This window comes from Vulpes vulpes, chromosome 14 (genome assembly GCF_048418805.1).
Source record: "Vulpes vulpes isolate BD-2025 chromosome 14, VulVul3, whole genome shotgun sequence".
NCBI lineage: Eukaryota > Metazoa > Chordata > Mammalia > Carnivora > Canidae > Vulpes > Vulpes vulpes.
The window spans coordinates 35,429,493-35,454,037 of NC_132793.1; the positions used below are offsets into that span (position 1 = coordinate 35,429,493).

General features: G+C 37.2%; 1 protein-coding gene across 1 annotated transcript; it reads left to right on the forward strand.

The window, feature by feature from the left end:
• The first annotated feature begins 2,636 nt into the window (after window positions 1-2,636).
• On the forward strand, window positions 2,637-23,458 carry ANKEF1 (ankyrin repeat and EF-hand domain containing 1). Its single transcript, XM_026012257.2, has 9 exons — window positions 2,637-2,998; window positions 8,835-9,034; window positions 9,857-10,006; window positions 11,056-11,179; window positions 14,690-15,512; window positions 16,447-16,673; window positions 17,866-18,029; window positions 19,437-19,574; window positions 20,408-23,458. Exons 1-9 carry the CDS (start codon window positions 2,653-2,655, stop codon window positions 20,564-20,566), a joined length of 2,331 nt encoding a protein of 776 aa, XP_025868042.1. The 5' UTR covers window positions 2,637-2,652; the 3' UTR covers window positions 20,567-23,458.
• Window positions 23,459-24,545: the final 1,087 nt, after the last annotated feature.

Genomic DNA, 24,545 nt, shown 5'->3' on the forward strand with positions numbered 1-24,545 from the left:
ACAGAGAGAGGCAGAAGCATAGGCAGAGGGAGAAGCAGGCTCCCTGTGGGGATCCTGATGTGGGACTTGATCCCAGGAACCCGGGATCACAACCTGAGCCAAAGGCAGATGTTCAACCATTGAGCCCAGCCAGGTGTCCCTTGAACTACTTTTTAAAGTTTGGGGAGAAGTTTCTGGCATGAAAGTAGTATTCTATATCCTGATAGGAGTTTGGATTACATAGATATGTGCATTTGTCAAAACTCATGGAATGGTACACTTAATTCTTGTAATTTCACTATATATTCAAAAGACAAAGGGAAAAAAAGAACTGTAAGCAAATATCGAACCCCAGCTAAGGATATTGTGTGCTGGAATAGGCCTGCAATTTACTTTGAAATGGATCAAAAAATAAGATGGATGAGTGTGGATAGACAGAGGGATGGGTAGAGGTGTGATAAAGCAAGTAAAGCATTAACAATAGGATCTCAGTGGTAGATAAATGGATATTCAACTTTTCTTTACATTCAAAAATAGTTATACTAAAATGTTGGAGGTGGAGTTGTCTGATCTACATTTTAAAAAGATTTCTCTGGGGACTGAATAAAGAAGGGGCTCTGGGGGATTGCTGAAGAAGCAGTGAGACAACCTAGAGCCTGTGGCAAGGATTTGGCCTAGGACAGCACCACTGGCAGCTGGTGTCAGGCTATATTCTGAAGGTAGAGTTACAGGATTTGCTGATGGATTTAAAGAGTAGGGGATCTATGGGGAAAGAAAGGATGAAGAATAACTTCTAGTATTTTCATCTGAGTAGACTCATGGATGGTGATGCCAAAATCAAAAGTGGGGAAAACTGGAGAAAGTCAGGGTGCTATCAGCTGTCCTGCTCCGGACATGTTACATTTTGAATGGCTATTAGAGGTCCATGTGAAAATGAAGTGTCAACAGGTAGAGACATCACTGTGAAGCTCTGCGGAGAGTCGGAGATGTCTGTGAATCTGAGATTGAGCAACCAGACGCCTCACATTGGGATGAAGGTCATGAGACAAGATGAGACCATTGGGACGGTGTGTGAGAATAGAGAAGAGTCCTGAGGGCTGAGCCCTGAGCACCCCAACAGTTAGGCTTCTGACAGAAGAGGGGAGCCAGAAAAGGAGAATGAAGAGTGGGTGGTGAGGGAGGAGGGGACTAGGCAACGGAGATGCTGTGGTTGCCTAGAGAGACACAGTTAAGAGGAGCAGGCGGTCCCCAGTGCAGCTCACTGCCACAGGGGATGTAGGTGAGGGAGCATGTTTGTGGGAGAGAACGTGATGTAGTTTGAGATTTTGTAGTAAGATGGAACCTTTTCAATTGCAAACAACAGAAACTCAGCTGACTAGCTTATACTAAATTAAGAGGGGTGGGGAGGGCATGTCCTGAGGGCAACCTCTGCCCTCGGTCTCCGGCTCTGTAATAGGCACTCTCCCTGACAGCCAACACGGCAGCTCATGTAGCCGCGGCCCTCATCCTGCTGCTTAACTGCCTCAGCACACAGCAGTCTTCCATATAGTTCTAGCAGAAGCATCTCCTAGAATGCTGACTGGCTCATGTCTTTCCTGAGCACATGCTTGAGAAATTCACTGCACCTCGGGGAGAGAAGTCACTCACACTGGTGAAGCCTCAGTCTCAGACCCATTCCTACCACAGGGGATAGAAGAGGCAGCCCTATCCAAAATTTTGGGGCTGAAGCTTGCTTGACTTTATCTGATCTACATTTTAAAAATATTCTTCTGAGGACTGAGCAGAGAATAGACCTTAGGGGCCAGTTGTGGAAGCAGTGAGACAAATTAGAAGTCTGTGGCAATGATTTGGCCTAGGATAGCATGACTGCAGGATCTGGAATGGATTCCCAATATGTAAATGGGGTACCTTTCCCAGAAAAAGTGAGGGAAAAAAAAAGCAAGCTGGGCATACCTAGTATTACCTACTACTCAATTCAAAAGATTGTTTTTCCATTGGCAGAGGGACATAAAATTACATATTAGAATGTTCATCACAATTAACAGTGGGGTTATCTAGGAGAATTACAGTTGTCTCTCGATCATTTACCTAACCTCATTCGTGTGCTAGATGACACAGTAATCATCCATCACATTTGGTGTCTCACCAAGCCCAGTAGATTCTTACTTATAATGAGCACCTCAAAATTCCACATGCTCTTTATAACATTTGTTAACTACTAAAGCCTGTATGGTCTCTATGTTGGGAGGACATGCTGGTACAGAGCCATAGAGTGGGGAGCTCAAATTCTTACCTTGGCACTTTTGTTAGCCCTACCTTCATGGCTAAAATAGGCTGTGTCAAGGAAGGGGGATTAAATGAAACAAGAAATTAACAAGAAAGCTGCATTGCCAAGGCTAATATTAATTATGATGAAAGATTTATTTTGAAATATTTAACTTTATGCTAGCTGAATAATTCTCTGTATTTATGTGTAATTTATCCTTTTCATAAAATCGGTTGCAATAACTTGCAGTAATAACATAAGAAACAGTGTCTCAGGGAAGACTTGATATTATTTAGCCCCCACAAAAGATGACAAAATTAACTTGGAGTTGTATGTTTCTGTTTTTTGTTTTTGCTGCTATAGTTTTAGTTTTGGTCTAGAAAAGCATTTTCAAGAAGGGGTCGAGTATGGCTTTAGCAGACAAGAGACTCGAGAACTTGCAAATCTACAAAGTCCTTCAGTGTGTTCGGAACAAAGACACGAAGCAGATAGAAAAGCTGATCAGGCTTGGATACCCTGAACTAATCAATTTCACAGACCCCATCAATGGACACAGTGCTCTGCACCTGGCCTCTGTTTCCAATGACATCGATATGGTCAGCTTTCTTCTTAGCCTTGGTGCTCACCCTGATGTGCAAGACAAGATGGGCTGTACTCCGACAATGAGGGCTGCAGAACTAGGTCATGAGTTGTCCCTGGAAATATTAGCCAAGGCAAAGGCTGACATGACTAAGGTTGATAATGAAGGAAAAGGTAAGAAAACCCAAGATTCCACCTGGCAGGTGCAATCCACTTTGTAGCCAGAAATCAATAAAGTGGACTTTTTTGCTTTCCAACTTTAGAAGTGAATTAGTCATGAGTTTAAGTGAAAAGCCAGGTTCTCACTGCTATACCTAAGGACCCCATCTCCTTATAATTTGAAAATGGTCTTAGGTGCTGAGAGTTTACTCGCTTAAAAAGAAAATTAGAGTTAGATTAATCTGTGTTTGGTGGTTTTTCAAAATGTGGAGAATTTTTAGCATGATAAATTTGGTATTACCAAATTCATGATTCATGATCACCGATTATAAAATATAAAATTTCTTGTTTAGAACAAAAGATGAGGGAGAGTATTTCTTATTCCTTTTTATACTTTAGAACTTCAAATAGTACTAGATCTGTACTCCAAAAGGATTTTTGTCCCCTTTCAATAGCAGTCTGCTGTAGAAAGGGGTTGTAGTTGGGAACTGGAAGGGCTAAGGTGAATTCTGGCATAAAATCCAATTTTTTTAGGGTCAGTTGAAATGTATTTGGAAATAGCACTTGAAACTGGAGACATGGCATTTCCATGCTCTTTCAGGTGAAACTACCCTACTTCACTCTATTCTCCCTAATCTCATCTTAGTACCATGTTTGGGAGTTTCTTGCCCAAATAACTCAAGGTTCCAGAAGGACTTGACACAGCCTCATGAAAATTACCACCAGTCTTAAAATAAATTGGTAAATTTAATCAGTTGTTCCAAGGAGTTGCTTCAAATACAAAGCCACTAACATCAGTCCTGTGCTGGAGAAATAAATTCCATTTTTTAGTGTTAATGTTTTCTGAGAGGAACAAAATCTGCTTTTGTAACTCTCTTCAGACTTGGTATTTGATAAGTGACTTTCTTAAAACAATAGAACCTGAGGACAAGAAAAGGAACATTCATTTAATTACTTAATAGTGTTGCGTAATGAAATGAATGTCAGATGTATTCAGGGGTCAAATGTGTTTTAAAATGTTAAATTCTGAAAAAGAAAAAAAAAGAAGCCTCTCAAAACTATAGCATATCATTTCCCAAAGCGTGTTCCATGGGCCACTGAATCACTGGGATGTTGATAAGCGTTACATGCAAAATTGGTTCTACTGTCAAATTTGTTAGAGAAACATTAAATAAAACAGAGACATGTTGATTTCACATTTGTCAGACAGACTAAAGACAGTGACATTATCCATTTGTCTATGACACTTGAAATAGTTTTTCCTTATGGAATATTATATACCTGGAATTTTGTAAAAAAAAAAAAATACTTTGGAGAAACTGTAGTGGTGAATGGTTTGTCTTCTGGAATTTGAATCAAATATAATCTAAAAAAAGTTGAGAAATATTATATCATAAAATTCTAAAATTGTAAAATTAAAACTAAGCAAGTAAAATTAGAAACAAGATCAAGTGAATTCTTGTAGCAAATGCAACAGCCATATGGTTAATTTCTAAGCTCTTTCAAATTAATATTAAACCTATCAAGGTCCTGGGAGATGAATGTATGAGAAAACAATCTGATAAATCACATAGGAAGAATTAAAAATATAAAACTTGGAACAAATATAAATCTTGTAACATGCATAACCACCTTGTTAGTACTGCCCCATAGAGACTTGATTCTATATAACCCATGGTAATGCTTATTGCACCGAGAGCCCTGACTTCCCCACATCAACAAATCTAGCTCGCCTTGCACAGCTCTCAGTTTTGGCTGCCACTAGCCCCATTGCTTTGCTTATTCCACAGTCCTTTCTGCCATTAACATCCTATTTTCCAGGGATTGATATATGACTCACCGCACATTGTTCCTAAAGGATAAGCCAAGATTTAAATGGTTAAAATACTTACTGGATCTTTAGAAGGATGTGGGACATACTCTAGGCTAAACTGTGCTTTTGAACAATTTTGCAGAACATGGAAAAGGTAAATCTCTAAAACAAGAAGCTCTTTCCTGTATGTTGTCCTGGGGGATTAATTCGTGTCTGTCTATTCTGGAGAACAGAAGAGTGTTGTCTGTTCTCTTTAAGGGGTAAGCTAGACTAGCTGCTAACAGCACCCATTCCATTGGTTCTCCCATTTATAGGAATACATACCCAGTCCTCAATGCAGTATGCGAATTCTACGGTCTACCATCTTTGCCCTCTTTTTTGCTTCAGTTTTAGAATGTTAATTAATGTTCTTGTGGCCTAAAGAGTCAGTCCAGATAGACTTCAACTGTGAGTTGCACATGCCTCATTATAAATATCCATTTCCCAAGTACTTTAGGGTCTTTTCTAATGAATTCAGCCTCAACTGGTATTCTCCAGGTGACCTTGTTGTTGGTTGTTGTTTTGGTCCACTGTTGCCTACTATGACTTGTTTGGGTCTTTGAATTTCTATTTGCAACCATGTCCTTGGCCATATTTCCATTTTTAACTGTTCTGAGTAACCCTATTTTAGATATATCAGTTTATATGAAATATAGATTTTGCTTTTATATAAATTGTGGCTTTTAATGGTAGAATTACTTACAATTTATATTTATTTAGATGGCCCAAAGGTTTGGCTACAGAATGGTCATTTATTTTTATATAATTAAGGTAAAATATATTTAACATATATAAATATATAAACAAATACATATGAAAATATTTTCCTATATGGTCCATATGCTCTTTATTTTGTTGTGTGTGTGTGTCATGTTTTCTAAGGTTAATGGTCTGCTTTTAGTTCTTTTATTTTTTGGTTGTTAGAATGGTAGTATTATTTATTTTTATTGTTTACTGATTAATTTTTTAAAATTGAGGTATAATCAGTTTCAGGTGTACACATAATTTCATATTTGTATGGATTGCAAAATGATCATCACAATAAGTCTAGTTAACACCTGTCACCATATATAGTTACAGATTTTTTTCTTGGGGAGAGAACTCTTTTTGGTTATTTTAATGGCAAGTTTGATAGCTTTTCATATCCATATACATAAACCTTTGTTTATTGAATTAGCACTTTACATGGTATTCTTAACATTTTGTGATGAAAGAAGAGATTAGTACAATAACCTTTTGCATCCTTAAATTTACATGTCTGCTGCTTTTATATATGAACAATCAGCTTGATAGATACAAAAAACTCCCTGTTTTCTTAAGAAATACTGTAGAGATCCTTTATTTATTTTCTAACATTGAATGTTGCCATGGCAAAATCTGGAGGCTGGCTTGACTTTTTCTCCTTAGATGACTTGAATGGTTACCCAGACGTTCGCGGGACAAGTCCTCTACCTTGCTTTACCATGCCTTGATGACTGTTCTTAATCCATGTATTTTTTTTTTGAGACCCCATTATGCTTTTTCAATCTTCAAATTCAAGTTTTTGCTTCAAGAAAGTTTTCTTCTATTATATCTCTACATTTTTTTCTGTTCTACATGGTGTTTTATTATTGAATGCCAATTATACATACATGTTAACTTTTTTTTGCCTCTCTAGACCATTTCAGCTCTTCCACCATTTTCCTTAGTTTTTAGAGTTTTTCCTCCATGCCTGAGACCATGGTTTTGCTCTCCTTTCTCCAGCTTGACTTTCCTTTCTTTGGTGGTTTTATTTTTTCCTCTACCATTTCTTTCCTAAATTCAGCTGGCTTAATTTCATCTTTTTCTTCTATTTATCTTCTATTGTCCTAACAGCCCTGCTTTTACTCCTGGTCTATCTTTGCACTTTTGTTTTAGAAAAAAGTTATATTTAACTTCTTTGCTCTAATAGAAATAGGTCAGTCAATAATTTTCATGCATATAGTTGTTTCGTGCATATAGTTGTTCTAACATGTACTTTTTGCCTAGCATTTATTATCAGGTTTCTTTCTTATAGTATCTGTGTTTTTCATTGGTAATATGCTGGTTTTCTTGGTGATTACTATTCCTCTTTGAATGAAGCCTCTATTTAGGGTGAGGTCATTACAAAGTCAGTTTGAGGTTTGACTGTTGTTTGCTCAGATTACATAATACCCCTGATTTGTAGTACATTTTTTACATGGATTATGTGGAGGGCCTGTATGTCAGAGTTCCTAGGTGGGGAGATTTGGCATTTTCCTCTCTTCATTGGAACAAAATGAGTTGCCAAAATGGCAGAGCCCTTTGTCATCTACTTTTTCTTCTTAATGCTGCTATACTGACAGCCTCTTTTTTAAAAAATTTTTTTATTTAAATTCAGTTTGCCAGTGCTCATCCCATCAAATGCCCTCCTTAGTGCCCATTACGCAGTTACCCATCCCCTATCTTCCTCCCCTTCCACAACCCTTTGTTTGTTTCCCAGAGTTAGGAATCTCTCATGGTTTGTCTTCCTCTCTAATTTTCCCTGCTCAGTTTCCCTCCTTTCCCTTATAGTCCCTTTCACTATTTCTTATATCCCACATATGAGTGAAACCATATGATGATTGTCCTTCTCTGACGAACTTATTTCACTCAGCATAGTACCCTCCAGTTCCATCTAAGTTGAAGCAAATGGTAAGTATTTGCCCTTTCTGATGGCTGAGTAATATTCTATTGCATATATAGACCACATCTTCTTAATCCATTCATCTTTCGACGGACACCGAGGTTCCTTCCACAGTCTGGCTATTGTGGACATTGCTGCTATAAACATTGGGGCGCAGGTGTCCCATGGTTTCACTACATCAGTATCTTTGGGGTAAATACCCAGTAGTACAATTGCTGGATCATAGGATAGCTCTATTTTTAACTTCTTGAGGAACCTCTACACTGTTTTCCAGAGTGGCTGCACCAGTTTGCATTCCTACCAACAATGCAGAAGGGTTCCCCTTTCTCCACATCCTCTCTAACATTTGTTGTTCCCTGTCTTGTTAATTTTTGCCATTCTAACTGGTGTGAGGTGGGATCTCATTGTGGTTTTGATTTGTATTTCCCTGATGGCAAATGATGTGGAGCATTTTTTCATGTGCTTGTTGGCCATGTGTAGGTCTTCTTCGGGGAAATGTCTGTTCATGTCTTCTGTCCATTTCATGACTGGATTGTTTGTTTCTTGGGTGTTGAGTTTGAGAAGTTCTTTATAGATCTTGGTTACAGCCCTTTATCTGATATGTCAATTGCAAATATCTTCTCCCACTCTGTAGGTTGTCTCTTAGTTTTGTTAACTGTTTCTTTTGCTGTGCAGAATCTTTTTATCTTGATGAAGTCCTAATAGTTCATTTTTGCCTTTGTTTCCCTTGCCTTCATAGATGTGTCTTACAGGAAGTTGCTGTGGCCCAGTTCAAAAAGGTTTCTTCCTGTGTCCTCCTCTAGTATTTTGATGGATTCTTGTCTCATATTTAGATCTTTCAATCATTTTGAGTTTATCTTTGTGTATGGTGTAAGAACGGTCCAGTTTCATTCTTCTGCATGTGGCTGACAGTCTGCTTCTTATAAACATAGCGGTCTGCACATTTAATCATTCAGTACCATCTCTTTTGTCACTCTGCAGTTTCAGAGGGCACAAAGCAACCCACCAATAGCCCTCTGGCACACACAGTCCTATATGTGGGATACAGACTGCAAGATGCCAAATACCCGGTTGACAGGGGCTCACATCAACACTCACATTCTTCCCTGAATCAGGTCCTATCACATTGTGATTGTGACTGTTTTCTATCAGAGGTTGACTATTTTTCCCTCTGTCTCAGTTGGTTTCAGAAGGAAAAGTAAGGCAGCTACACCTCTGCTTGGCCACCTTCAATTAGGCAATTATGAATTTCAAAATTATTTGTTTTTCTTTGCTATCTGGTTCAAATATATAGACACTATTAATTAAGCTCTCTTTGGAATTCTATTTTTCTACAGGTATTTTGTTTTACTGCATTTTACCTACTAAGCGGCATTATCGCTGTGCATTGATTGCCCTGGAACATGGTGCAGATGTCAACAACTCTACCTATGAAGGAAAACCAATATTTCTTAGAGCTTGTGAAGAAGCACATGATGTTAAAGAGACATGTCTGACATTTTTGGAAAAAGGAGCCAATCCAAATGCTATAAACTCAGTATGACTATTCCTGTGATTATAATATTCCTTTTTTTTTCAGTTATAGTGTTTTAGTAGTGTAATTTTAGCATTTAAATATGGTAAAATTATCCTGTTAACTTATAGCCTGTTCATTTCTATTCAAAATGTTTTTAAGATGATATACTCCCATTATCTTTATATTGCCGAGATTCTACAGTCTATTTCCTAATTAATAGGAAATTAACAGTCTATTTCCTAATTAATATTTCCTAATTAATATTTCCTTATTAATTCTAATTACATTTGGAAAATTGGTGTTTATTATGCATAATGGTAAAAGATCATTAAAGGAAATAGAAAAGCTATCACTGATACCTAATAAAAATGTATCTTTTTGGAAGGAAAATATGTAGTTCTGCTATTTCCTTTATCCATTTTGCTACCTCTCCTCATTTGGCCCATTTTATTGAGTTTTCTAATTATTTAATAGGCATTTCCAGACAATAGAAATCAATTTTTTTCTCATTAGAAAACACCTATAACCTAATTTTAACATATATTTTACCCTCTTTTCTCCCTTTTGTTCTACTTTCTTTGCAAAAAAAAAAAAAAAAAAAAACACTTTTTAGCCTGATCTTTTTCACGGGGACATCTGGTATACCCTTGACTCTGATATTGGAACTCTCTATATTGACCTCTATGCCGATTTCATTTTTCCTATTTGCTATGTAAAATAAAGATGTAGAGAATTAAACATGCTAGTATGAATCTGGGGCCAAATAGATTCAGGTCATATTTATACCAAACGTATTGTTTAAGATGATAGGTTTAACCAGCGTTTGATCTGTTTCCCATCCAGTCCACAGGTCGAACGGCTTTAATGGAAGCATCAAGAGAAGGAGTGATAGAACTAGTTCGAGGGATATTGGAAAGAGGAGGTGAAGTGAATGCCTTTGACAATGACAGACAACGTGCTGCACATTTTGCTGCCAAAGGAGGCTTTTTTGATGTAATAATCTGCTCTTTATTTTTTTTTTTTTTTGCTCTTTACTTTAAAATTTGTTGCTCACCCCATTTCTTCCCTTTCTTCAAAATTTTTAAATACATGGATTACACTAAGAATTTTTCCAAGTTACCATTTTGATTTCCCTGAACAATTCTAAAATTATATTTTAAACCAAATATTATTTTTAAAAACATTTTGTAGCTCTTTATTCAGTTTTATCTGTTTGCCAAGTTTATTCATTTAATATTACTAATAATGTTTTTCTGTATTCTTAACTATAGCAATTTAAAAATTTTGCCAATGAAGACTACTTTATTTTATGCCTCCATTACTTATTAGAATCTTCAAAATATGGCAAAATTGAATTGTGGGGAGAACAATTCCAACATACTCTTATCTCCCTGATTTTTTGCGTGCATCTAATGACTCATCTCAATTTTAAACTCTCAAGTATTCCAGTTATCTGATTATACCAGCAAAGAGATATCTCATAGATGTAGTGATGTTGCAGAAATGAGATAGGAATCAATGCTATCTGATTTTTTTTAAATTCTGATTTACATCTAAAATGTATTGACTCAATTTTCTGAGTTTTAACAATTATCTTTGTTTTTGTCATTGAGTCTCTTCCCTGTAATAAAAATACACATATAATAGAAGTCACATTTGGTAAAGAATTTGCTTCCCTGTTGATGTTTCCTATAGGCCGATACTTTCTAGAATTGTTAGAATTCACCAAGATGCGTGCCCCAGCTGAGTATAGAATTTTCTAAATTTGATCAACAGTATTTGATAAAACTTTTGGCAATGGTGGAAAAGTTGTATATCTGTGCTGTATAAAACTGTAGCCACATGTGGATTTTCAGTATTTTAAATATAGCTAGTGAAACTAAGGAATTGGATTTTTTAAAATTGTTTTCTATTTAATTCAATTTAATTTTAAATAGCCACATGTAGCCTAAGCAACTATTGGAAAACAGGTTTAGATGCCAGCCTTCACTCAATAAATGTACCTTGCTATTCCTCTACAATATCTACTATTTATTTTACAGATATTGAAGCTTCTTTTTGCTTACAACGGAGACATGGGGCTGATTGCAATGAATGGGAACACACCACTTCATTATGCTGCCATGGGTGGTTTTGCAGATTGCTGTAAATACATAGCTCAGCGAGGTAAAATTGTCTAGCAATTTTATACCTAACATGCTTAAATTCTGTGTTCATCTACAACATGAGTTACCCATGAATCAAGGCCTATCACTTGTCAGTTGCTTATCTTTTTCAATAGACTAATCTTAGTTATACATGTAGAAAGAAAATTGAAAACTTTTTCTTACTCTACCTTCTGTCAAATCATGAATCTGATCTTAAAGTGATGAAAACTTATTTTCTCAAATATTTTTAGGTCATTGTTAAAAATCTAAACAGGACGATTCATGGGTCAACTAATTAAAATGCTTATAGTTATTAAAAGCCTTTTAAAAATGTCAACTTTAATCTGAAGGACAAACACTAAAAACCATGTCTTTTCTTTTTAAAACCATGCCTTTTAGTCTGAATCCCTAGTTATTTTATTTTTAAAATGTTTAATTGTGTCAAGTGCAAAGGATAACTTTTCTAAATACTTTGAAATTGGGAGAAAATACTTTAGGGAGAAATATGAAATAAAATAAAAATTTTCATGGAATATTTGAAATGTAAGTAATAGTTTAGATTTCCCTGTAGTTTCTAGGTATTAATTTCAGCATATAAAGTATGTATGTATAGCTTAATGTATTCCTTAAAATGGTAATATTAGCTAATGAAGTTTATGGATCAATTTGGTGTTAATTACATGCTTACTGGCTGTATATTAAAAGTTTTTAATGTTTTGTTAGAAGTGGAACTGCATTCTGCTGAACTTTATGGTAGTGTTTTTTTCTTTTTTTCCAGTTTGAAAAATAGGCCAAAACTTAGAGTCTATCCTATGACTCTAGAATAGAGCAAAGTGCTTTGTTTCTCAGTCCTCTACACAGGCAGAGAATTTTAGAAGTCCCTGGGACCTAAAGATCCTATACTGTACCCACTAATATAAATAGGACTAATGTGCCTGCATAACTAATAGTGTAATCATTGATTTTATGAACTTATAAAAGCTCATATTCTCCCTCCATCCCCCCAAGAATAAACACTTTTAATAAAAGAAAATATATCAAGTCATGCTTTTGCCCCAGTAAGTTGTCTCATCAATCTTGTTTTCAAATCTGTCACTATCAGCAATTTATTCTGACATTTCATTTTTAACATTTCATATTTGTAAAAAGTAAAGATCTACCCAGATTAAGACAAGTTTCTTCAACTTTAACATGTTGACTGCTTTAATGTTGGGACAAACATCACCAGAAACATACTCTATTATTTATGTACTCCTGGGAAATAGTCACAGAAAGCAAACTGGGAAGCACATTTGGCCAGAGCTTGGACCACGACAAAGGCCTTGCCCAGTCGTGCAAAAAAGTATCATCTTCCTGGCAGTCATAAGACTGGATCATGTTTCTAAAAGAAGTGTCCAAAAGCATTCTAAGTTCTGTAGCATGTTTGGAAGTATAACCACTCCATTAGATCTTATGTGGGTGACCCAGTGCCATAGCAGAAGTGTTAACCAGTTATATGTCCACCTTTTGAATCTTAGATCTAAGGCAATCAGACAGCAACAACAATGCATTAGCAATGAAATTCTCATTTCTGAGTAAACTCCCTGGGTTTAGTGTCTTCTGTACTTAAATGTGAAGGCTGGATTCTGTTCCTACATTAAACTATCTTCTTCAGTATTTTCCTCTTTTACCCCTGGTCCTGTTCCTGGTGCAATTTACAGTGCAAGTGCCATGTCCAAGGGCAGAAACAGAGTTTGGAGCAATTCTAGAGAAGCACCCCTGTGAAACTTCTCTTTCTCAAGGGCCTTTGGCTACTGGTGTTCTGCAGCAGCACACCAGCTGTAAGGGGAGTACCTTTGACCACAAAGGATCCTAAATCACAAAGGGAATGAATGGATCTTAATTTTTACTAATTATAAAGGAGAAGACAAAAAGCCCCAAGGCAAAATGCCTTTAGATCTTTAAACTGGGATGTTGCACTCTTCTATCCACATAAAGGTTTTATTTTTTTTAAGATTGTATTTATTTATTCATGAAAGACACAGAGAGAGAGACAGAGACATAGGCAGTGGGCGAAGCAGGCTCCCCCCAGGGAGCCTAATGTGGGACTCCATCCCAGGATCCCAGGATCATGATCTGAGCTAAAGGCACACACGCTCAACCAATGAGCCACTCAGGTGCCCCCACATAAAGATTTCTAACTCAGAGAAAAGTGGGAGCAGGAGGAGGCAAGATAAAATAGCTTTAAAATCCTTTGATCCTTAGAGATGAATATAGAAGGCGTGGCTTGGGAACACCTAGACACCTTGAATAAGCAAAAATGCTAAGTAAAAGTAGCATTCTAGAGATCGCTATGGAATTATACTATTGAGACCAGTCTCGGGTCCCCTTTTCAATAAGTCTCTTTTCTTAAAACTTTTCAATATGGGCATTTTTTAATCCTTATTGTCCTAATACTCTTTTTGAAGTCTTCTACCACTAGTAAAATTATCAGTCTTTAATACAGATTTTAAATTTTGACAATGCCAAAAGAAGTAATAATCTTGAAAAAGCACTGGTGTGACTCATTTTCTTTTTGACAAGGAATAAAACTATAAAGTATTGGAGGGGCATGTTTTATTTTTGCATGCAGATGCCTATAGATTTTGGTTGCTAGACATACTGATTGAGTAGCAATCTTTTTTGATTATATGATGTTGGCAAAGCAACAGAAAAGCCTTCTTTTGGATTCAAAATGCTAGAAAGAGTTTCTTCATAGTCTGACTTGCTTATCTACATAATGGATTTTTAATGTCTCAAGACACTTCCAGACAGCACGACTACCTAGTGGCACTAAGTAGACTCCCCAATGCACTCAGAGAAGCTTATTTATTTGGGGAAAACTTACATAACCGTTGGTGTCGTCATTTTAAGGAAGGGACCAAGAAGGAAAATGAATTTTAGTGCCTAATTTGCACAAACATCATACTGGAATCCATTCAGATTTGATGAACAAATTACTTTTTCCTCTGTCAGGTTGTTCACACGACCTATCACAAAAACAGCAGATCAATATAAATTACATTGATTGCATGGAGAATACAGATAAATAGAGTTTGAGATTGTACACAGATTTATAGTCATAATCATTCAAAAAGAAGCAGGTATTCAGCATTCTGAGTTCCTAAGGGCCTGATAAGCTGTCTGAACTCAGCTTCTTTCCAAATTCAAATACCACCCTTACTCTTTTTCTGTTCGGCATGAAGTCTCCTTAGCCAGTACCCCAATATGAAATTTACTTCAAGTATCTATGGCGATTAATGTCCTAATCCTTTAGGGACAGAGAATGTAAATTGGAAACATATTTCCCTTAGAATTCACCAAAGTAAAGCTTTCAGAAAAAAAAATCACAGTTTAATTTTGTAATTATAATAGCTAAATGTGCTCATCTCTATATACAAATAATTTAGGGATAAACTTTTGACCAGTAGTTCAAAATTAGGAACATGGTTTCATGAGTGTCATTTGTAGAGCCCTGCAGATGCCTAAGCACTGATGCTTCATGTTTTAGGATGTGACCTGAAATGGAAAAACTTAGACCACAAAACACCCAGGACTGTGGCCAGGGAAGGTGGCTTCAAAGCAGCAAGCAAAGAAATCTGGCGGGCTGAGCGAACTGCTGCTAAGCTGGCATGGCCAGGAGCCAAAAATCCAAATCCACTCTGGGCCCTTAGACTTCATGACTGGTCGCTAGAACATGAGACTTTCCTTCGGGAAGCCTTTTCGTTTGTGGACAGAGGCGATGGGACAGTCAGCAAGGAGGATTTCGTGTTGACGCTAGAGGAGAGGCAAGAATTTGTGACCTCCGAACAGCTGGCTACAATAGCTCAATTTCATGAAAAAGTACGGGGAGGTGGGGTCAATATTAATGATTTCTTTAAAGGAACCAGGTACTTAAGTAAGTCTTATGTCTTGGGATCCTATGGGCCTAAGAAGAAAAAAAAAGGAATGGCTAAAAAGGTAAGGAAAGGCAAGCTTGTTTTACCCCTCCCCATCTGCATCATCCCCGACCACGTATTTCCCCGCCGGAGTGACGGGGGGCCGCCCTATTACATGATCGAAACCTACAAGAATGTAACGGATTGCAATCGGTTTAACCGAGACCGGCCACCAGAACATCCCATTCAGGATGACTCCGCTTGGTACATTGATGACCCAGGGAAAGTATTTTCAAATATTAATTTCATCACCAAGGCGGGAGATCTGGCTTCTCTGAAAAAGGCATTTGAATCAGGAATACCTGTGGATATGAAGGATAATTATTACAAAACACCACTGATGACTGCATGTGCTAGTGGAAACATAGACACGGTCAAGTTTCTTCTTGAAAAAGGGTATGTTTTCTTGGTTGAGTTCACATCCAACTCCAGAATTCTAGGACAAACAAAGTGTTTCATTCCTGACATCTGGATTACAGAGAGATCTTGTATGGGAAGGTGGGGTAACAGAAACCTGGGAATGGGTGTACACATAGTTTGTCAATAACAACTATGCATGAAGTTGCTTTACCTAGAGATTTACCTATATGGTGTGGGGTTGCTTTTTATTTTAAATTACCAAAAGAATTTTTTTATGTGATAGTAACAGATAACATGATCCACCCTCTTAACAGATTATAAGTGTACAATGTTAATTATAGTCACAATATTGTATAGTAGATCTCTAGAACTTATTCATTTTATGTGTTGCTTTTTAATCTGTCTCCTGTGTTGTGGGGGGGGAGGGATCCTAACAAATTCAAACAAGAGGTGTAGTGGCCACGATGACTAAGGACAGGTCTCATTCCCTCCTCCAAAAGGAGCAGTCTTTTCCTTCAAAATATCAAAGCATGACATTTTTATTTAACTTTGTAATCTAAAGTAAATACTCAGGTTTAATTCTTCTACCATAACTGAATAACCTGGGATAAGTTTCTTTTTTGTGTCTCACCTTTCTCGTTTTTATAGGGGGGGCTCTAATAGGATTCAGCTTGCAGATTTTTTTGAAGATTAAATGAGCAATTGCATATTTGATAAAAGATATTATTGTTATTACTATATTGGTTAGGGTCAAAGAAACATTCAGATTTGTATATTATCGAGAGGGAGTATAAAGCAATTAATGAGAATTTGAACTTTTGGATGGTGAATTTTTAAAAAGGACTAATATTTACTCAGAACTTCCCTGTTTAAAGTTGAAAAACTAATATGAAATTTTGCTTTGCATTTTCATCCTCTGGTGCTTAGAACAACCCCTATTTTTAGCTTGTGCATCTATCTTGTTTTATAGGGCTAATGTTAATGCAACAGATAATTTCCTGTGGACTCCACTTCATTTTGCATGCCATGCAGGCCAACAAGACATCGTTGAGCTTCTTGTTAAATCCGGAGCAGTGATAGATGCTCTCTCAATCAACAATTCCACTCCTTTAACTAGAGCCATCGAGAGCTGTAGACTGGATACTGTAAAATACCTCCTTGATATTGGGGCTAACTTCCAGCTGGAAAATAGAAAGGGTGAGTGTTTGCATTATCAATAGCTAGAGTCAGAAGAGGATAATTTATGTTAGATTCCAAAACTCTTCTGATTCTATTCTTGTAAGGCTGCATTTCCCCCACAAGTCACTATTGCAAATACAAGCCTAAGTTGATGGTTGTAAAAGTTGGTTTTATACACAGAGCCTCACAAATCACTGGTGTGAAAGCACCAGTCCTTTATGTTATGTTTACAATCTGTCATGGATGGAGACTTTTGTAAAGCTCAATAAAAAGTGATTTACTAGAAAATACAGTGTGGGGGGGGGAACGAAATACAAGGTTTTTTTTAAATCCCTAGATTAAAGTGACAGAAGATTCTTCTATCAAATCCATCTAAAAATTTCTAAACGCCCAGTCTTAATTTCTGTAGTTATTTCACTGTGGCTCAGGAAGCATTAGTTTGTGAGCTTGCACCAGTTTCCAGACTATACCTTGAGTTATCACTGTCATAACTGGAAGTTTGGAGGAGGTAGCAGAGTTTAAAGGCTGTAGAATTTGGATTTTCTCTAAAGCTAAACAAAGTAATTCCTAGGAGTTTGAGGCTCTCTCTAGGAAGTAGATGGGAAGCCTTTCTTAAGTCATAAATATCATGAACTGAAAAATAAATAACATTTGAATAAATATTTTACCTCATTTCTTGGAGGTATCATTTTCTTATAGTGGAAGCCATTGCTTCCTTTTGATGAGAAGAGAGCATTAACATTTCTGGCTGCTTCAGGATTCCTCTGAGTCACTGGTAGTATTGTTTCAGGCCTGCCTGAGGATATTACAGGTGTCATAATACCTAGCCATCTGCTTCCCCAGGCTTTTTTGGATATACCTCCTCATATCAGGGAAAGGGGAGGATAATTGTCACACAAAAGGAAATGTGTGCAAGACGGGAAGAGAACCATCAGTCAAATATTCAAATGTAAAGATTCTACCAATATTTCCTACCCACTTTTCAAGAAACATGCTCAAAAAATTAACAAGAAAAAGTTGTATTGCCAGTAAATGGTACTTTAAATTATGAGATTTCAGAGCTTGGTCCACCTTAGAGGGTATCTGAACATAACTATTGACTGTAGTAATCACCCTTGCTACCTCATGCTGAGGGCTGATATGCTGAGGTTTTTCTGCATTCTTTATTATCAGTCTGTGTATTGCAACTCTGAACTTATGTCTTCAACAGGACATACCGCCATGGATATTGCAAAGGCATACGCTGACTATAGAATAATTAGTTTGATTCAAGAAAAGTTGGATAACTTGCCAAAACCAGCAGAAAATCAAAAACTGAAAGGCAAGCCACCTCCTAAAGTGAAGAGCGAAGGCCTTGAAATTAAGAAAGAAGAGGTAAGAAAAGTGATCAACTACCCATTAGTAACTGGAACTCCTTAAAAACTTGTTGGGAGTAGTGCAGCATCACTATGCTACACAACATGGACAAAATAATATGCAATCCATATATTCAGCACTATTATGTAGTACTTTGAAAAAAAGTTCTGCAAAGAAATTCCTGCTACTGAAAAGTCTAAAAAATGCTCATTGCAAATAGAATCCATGTAAAAGCCAATTTGGGTCAGCTGAATACAATTAGAACATTGAAAAAGGAATTGGTATTGGATATGTATATATTGGATTCTGAGTCATACAGATTTTGTGAGGTGGCCCAGACAGGGAAGGGGGGTAAGAGGAATGAAGCAAAGCACCATTTTCCTTAGTTTTGGTCTCAATCTTTCATGACCCACCTTAACCCCCTTCTAAGGAATTTTAATAACTACCACTGAACCCTGGGGATATCGGGCCAGTTATGACTTAGATATCCTGCAGAATGACTCTAGGAAGTTTTAAAGGTGCCAAAGTGACTGTTCCTGGTAATCTGGAGTGATGTGGTACTTCTAAACTACCAGCAGAAGGTTGAGGTTTTTCCCAGGGAATTTACTGAGAGACCAAGACATTGTCATTAGCAAGGACACCTGAGTGCATTTTTAGGCTAGAAGCTTCTTTTAGGGAAACAGAGGATCCCTGGAGATTCTTGGCAGAGAGAGGACAGGTATGAAATTCAAAAAGGAAAAGCCCTAACGTTATCAAGTTGGAAAGGGTTGGAGAAATGTAGGTGGTAGGAAGTGGAGAGGGTGAAGGGATTGTAACAAACATGGAGAACAAAATCAGTAGAGAGTAATAAACATGGAAGACAGGAATAAGGATGGCCAGAGGTAAAGGAAGATCAGTTGGCTAAGCTTCTACTACATATGTCATTATCTTTTTAGTAGGATAATTTAATTCTTCTAATTAGTCAAATGGCCATACGTCAAGGATGGACATCTTGGAGACTTATATGATCTGTCACTGATACTACTAATTACATAAGAGTTAAACAAAGCAAACTAGTTATCTTTCCCTGTCCAAAGTTAAAATAATATTCTAATTTTTCAAATTTTAATTTATATGGTAACATTTTTAAAAGAGATTTTATTTATTTATTTGAGAGTGTGAGCAAGAGAGAGAGAGCATAGGCAGGGGGAGGAGCAGAGGGAGAAGCAGACTATCCCTGCATAGGGAGCCCCATGTGGGGCTCAGTCCTGAGACTCTGGGAACATGAATTGAGCCAAAGGCAGACGCTTAGGCAACTGAGCCACCCAGGTGTCCCTGTTTGGTAACATTTTTATTCTTATCTTTATAGAGCAAAAAATAACATTAGAAAGTATATATAGGTTTTTACAATTGATAGAGTTGTTTTTTCTTTTGTCTCACTTCCAGGAACCACTTGTATCAGTTTATACTGTGCCAACTGTATCAGAAGAAAAGAAAAAACGTAAAGACAATGTGGTTTATCTCAATTCATTGATTACCAGTGGTCATACCAAGAAAGTGGATATCACATTTATTCCACGGAGGGTAAGTACTTTGGAAAGATCTTTATGGTATAAACTCATATCATTTTCCAAATACTTCTTATGCAGAGCACCCAAACAAATGTCCAAAGATAATTTAAAGGTATCCTTTTGCCAGGTCCTGCTACCTTGACTCAAGTAATCCAACTTGTTTAGCTTCCAATATCTACTTTCCTTGTCACCATTTCTATAGTGACATTTTAATTGTCCTTGAAAAACTAAATTATTTTTTGATCAATGCCATTCCCTATAGCCATTTGGTCACCAAGGTCTATAGATATATTTTCTTGGTACTTCTCAGACCTTAACCTTCCTCTTTGTACCCTTACTACCATCTCACTTGGGAGTTTCATACTAAGCAACACTGGATTAATTCAGTAGCTTCCTAAAATATCCACAATTAAGGAGTTGGAGACATCTTTGGAGAACAAGTGTGGCCTTACCAATGCCCATCAAACCATGCTGAATAAGAGACCACCAGTCCCCTCTACCTTCTACTATGAGAATAATTTTCTTAGGACTTCCCCATAAGACATAAAGGTGGCACACCTAAATGATCTTCTAACTCCATCGCTTCCTTGTTTTGACATTCTAAAAATGAATAGCAGAGGATCATCAGAGGTAATTGAAAAGCATTTTAGTCATCCAACTAGTCACCATCAGAAATAGTGATGCCCATATAACCACTTGATGTCACATAAGAGGAAAACATAAGTTATATTGTTTTAGAAGTAAATTTGACAGTTTTAAATTAACCATACTGGACATTGTCTGGATACTGGCATGTTTGCTGGCTCTCCTACTCATGTCTGCTCTGAATATGGTGGTTTATTTAAGACCTGGAGTCCTGAAGCCACAACAGCAGAGCTGATCAGGAAAAGGGAGTTGCTGCGAGAGAGGTTCAGTTATGAGGTGGACTTTGAAGACTTCATGATGCCCTTTCAGAAGAACATCACAGAAAAAGCTAAAGCCATAGAAGCCACCTTCAAGACCTAAATCACAGCAGTTGCTTCTTGGGATCAACGTTTTGAGGCCCGGGGACCAGACTTGAGAGAAAGTTGGTATTTCCATCAAAGCCAAAGCAATTGGCAAATTAAGAATTTGTAACCAAATATTTGTTTTTGCTCTAACAACTATAAATGTTCTAAGCTGTCTAGAGAATGTGTATTCTATTTTGCAATGAATTACATATAATTCTGGACAAACCCACTCATCTTCTTTAAGGATGTCATGGAATAAATGGCAATTTGTTCATAAACATAGCATTATTGTCAAAAAATTTACAGGATGTACATCATTATGTTTGATAAAGATATAATTCTAGTGGAAATTGATGAAAAAAATTTAATAGTAGGGAAGAGAAGTAGTTGTAATACATTAGGGAAGGAGTTTGTTTTTTACACAACACATGTACTAGATACTGGGATGTACTAGACACCTGGAGTCAAAGAAACTTTAACACCTCTGGTAGATGCTGTCAGCATTCTCCCCCTTTCTCCTCAGCTTTGGGTTTGAAGCAGGCCTGACTTCCAAATGCTGGAAGGCTGCCTCTGACACTTAAACTTTGTACAGTAGGACCCAAGTTCCTGAGAATAGGAGCCTCCTGGAGGAAGCAGCTCTCAACCAATGAGTGGACAGATGCTGTGTATTAACTCCCCAGCAACCTACTGCTCTGGTTGGATTGTTTGGAAGTGCTTGTTCCTAGAGGTTCCCCTGAGAGGTTAAGATCACATTGGCCACAGTGGTAGTTTGATAATATTCCCTTCCCATCGGCTGCCTTCCCTCCCCCATCCTCCTACATTTCTCTCATACCTTCGGGTCTTTATCTGAAGATCACCTCTGAAATACATATACCTAAACCCTTGTATCAAGGTTCCTTCTGGAAGGACCCAAACTAAGATAACAGCTACAGTACTAGTTATAATTCTGAGTCCCCCTAGCAAATACTGCAAAAGTGCATTCCCTTATCATCTGTTTACTATAAAATAAGCATTTCCCCAGAAAGAAGGGATGTGCCTAGGGTCTCGTGCAATTGAGAAACAGTTTTAAATGGTATTCATACACTAGCTGAAACTTCGAGCAAAATGTCCAGATGCCAAATAATGTATATATGATAAAGAATGACCAGACACCATATGTGGCTTTTTCTCAAGGCAAGTGCCTGGGTGGGGAGGGGGCAAGGGATAAAGAGGGCAGGATTTAAAAGACTCACCATGAAACTTTACAGTTATCCATTGGGACCTGGACCAGGGGCCTTATACCTGGAAAAGAGATATGTCAGGATTCTACAAGAGAAATAGAACCAGTAGTGTAGATAGATAGGTAATAGATGATAGATGATAGATAGATAGATAGATGATAGATGATAGATAGATAGATAGATAGATAGATAGATAGATAGATAGATAGATGATAGATAGATAGATAATAGATAGGATTTATTGCAAGGAGCTGACTTACATGATTGTGAGGACTGGTAGAGCAGGCCATCAGGAAGTCCAGGCTGGAAACTCTTAGTTGAAAGCTGTCCCTGCAGTTCATAAGTGAAATCTCTTCTTCTTCAGGGAAACCTCAGTTGGGCTCTTAAAGCCTTTCAACTGAGAGGATCAGTCTCACCCAGATTATGGAGGATAATATCCTTTAGTTAAGTCCACTAATTGTAGATGTTAATTGCATCTGCACAGCTCCTTCATAGCAATACCTACAATTAGTGTTTGGCTGAATAACTGAGAACTATAATGTAGCCAAATTGAGACATAAAACTAACCATCACTGGAGGTGGACTACTGAGTAAAAAGCTAGGTGAGGCATAACCCACGGTAGGAAATGCAGTGAGTGCTGGGCAAGAGCTTCAAAAATACCCGCAAAAGCCCCATTGACAGAAAGAGTTCATTTTAGTACATTGCCTTCCCATAGAGCATCAACTCTAGGTTACAACCCTATCAGCCATATATGACAAAAGCCCTTTACTTTATCCCCTCCGTCACTTTCCACTTGTGGAAGAACCTTTAATGGAGCTAGCGGGTGGGGTGGGGATGGGGGGAGGCTGGATGAGTGAGAGAGAAGCTAACCAGGTCACCTTCCCTTGAGGCAGGCTGAAGTTGGAGTTCCTTACAAGTTTTGTAGTATGGAGCCTGGAGGTTCGCTATTAGAACTAAACTTTGTTTGTTTGATGAGTTTTGTATGTAGATGCTTATTCTTAATCATTTTAAAGTTTTGAGTTAACATCAAATGTACAGAAAAGATGCAAGAATTTTACAAAGAATTCCTCTATATTCTTCGCCCAGATTACCTACATGTTAATCGCATGGCTTACCTCTTTGTTTCTCTCCATATATGTGTGTGTGTGTGATTTTTTTCTGAACTACTTGAGTGTCAGTTAAAGATAAGTTGTCCCTTACCTTAAAGACATCAGTACATATCTCCAAAAAACAAAGATTCTTTTACAAAGTCATATTATACCTGTCAAAATTAGGAAATTAATATTTGAATTAATTAGTCTATAGACCTTGTTCATATTTTGCTATTTGTCCCAAAAATATCCTTTATAGCAAAAGAAAATCCCAGATCACCAGCTACATAGTTGTCCCATCTATCTCTTTAACTTGAAACAGTTCCTCAATCCTTTTTTTTTATGACTTTGATACATTAGAAGAATATATGTCAGTTATTTTGTAAAATGTCCTTCAATTTTGATGTCTTATATTTCCTCAAGATAGTTTCAAGTGATACATTTTAGGCAGGATACCACAGATGTGAGATTATGCCCTTTTCAGTACATTGTATCAGGAGGCATGCGATGTTGATATCTGATGTGAAGTTTGTGAACTTTAATCTCTTGGTCAAAGTGGTATCCATCTGGTAAAGTGGTATTTCTTTATTGTAAAATTATTTTTTCCTTTGCACTTAGTATCTTATGAATAGAACCTATAAAACTATATAGACATTCTGTTACCCCCATAATTTTCACCTAGTTTTAACATTCATGATTTTTGCCTAAAAGTAGTTATTATGGTAATAGCTGTCATGATTTTCTAGTTTCATCATTCGTTCTACATTTCTTAGTTGGCTCTCTACTTTGGGGCAGAGCTATTTCTTCTTCCCCGTTAACTCATATATTTAAATCAGTATGGACCCATGTATTCCTTTTTTTTTTTAGAATAAATGAGTTATCAGCCTTTATTAACGTTATTTTGATGCTCAAATTTTCCCTGATTTGGCTAGTGGAAGCCCCTTCAAGGCAGCTCCTGAGAACAAGACAGATTGTTTCCACAAATAATTGGACATTTTATTTCTTAAATATGGTGAGAAATGCCTTACCCATGGTTTTATTCAGGAACAAGTTGGTATTGCAGACTTTCAAAGGGTCTAACTTTCTGCTGTAACCCTAGTGAATACAACACTTCCTCAGTGCTAGTTGCATATAGTGGTCTTCTGTGATCACCTTCAGCCCTTTACAAATGTACACTGAGAGGAAGTATTAATGTCAAGTTCTTTCATTATCTTTCCCAAATATGTTTATATTCATTTAAATGGCTCAACAACATGTCTGAATGGAAATTGTTTGAGAGAACATTCAAGTGTCCAAGTTTATTTCACGTTTAACACTAAACCCAAACAGATCAAAGCCAGAGTTCTTTGATGGCCCTATAATGCCATCAGTACTAATCAAAGAGTGGTCCATGGACCAGCAACATCACCTGAGGGCTTGGTCCCACCCCCAAAAATTATAGTACAGAACACTATGTAAGCTTAAAAAATATTTTGTAAAGGAAATTTTATTGGCATAAAAACAACATGTCAAAGAAATTTAAAAAAAACAGTATAGGGGCACTGGGGGTGGCTCAGTCAGTTAGGCATTTGGGTTCGGTTCAGGTCATGATCCCAGGGTCCTGGGATTGAGCCCCAAGTCAGGCTCTGTGCTCAGTGGGGAGTCTGCTTCTCTCTCTCCTTCCTCCTTAACCCCTCTCCCCAT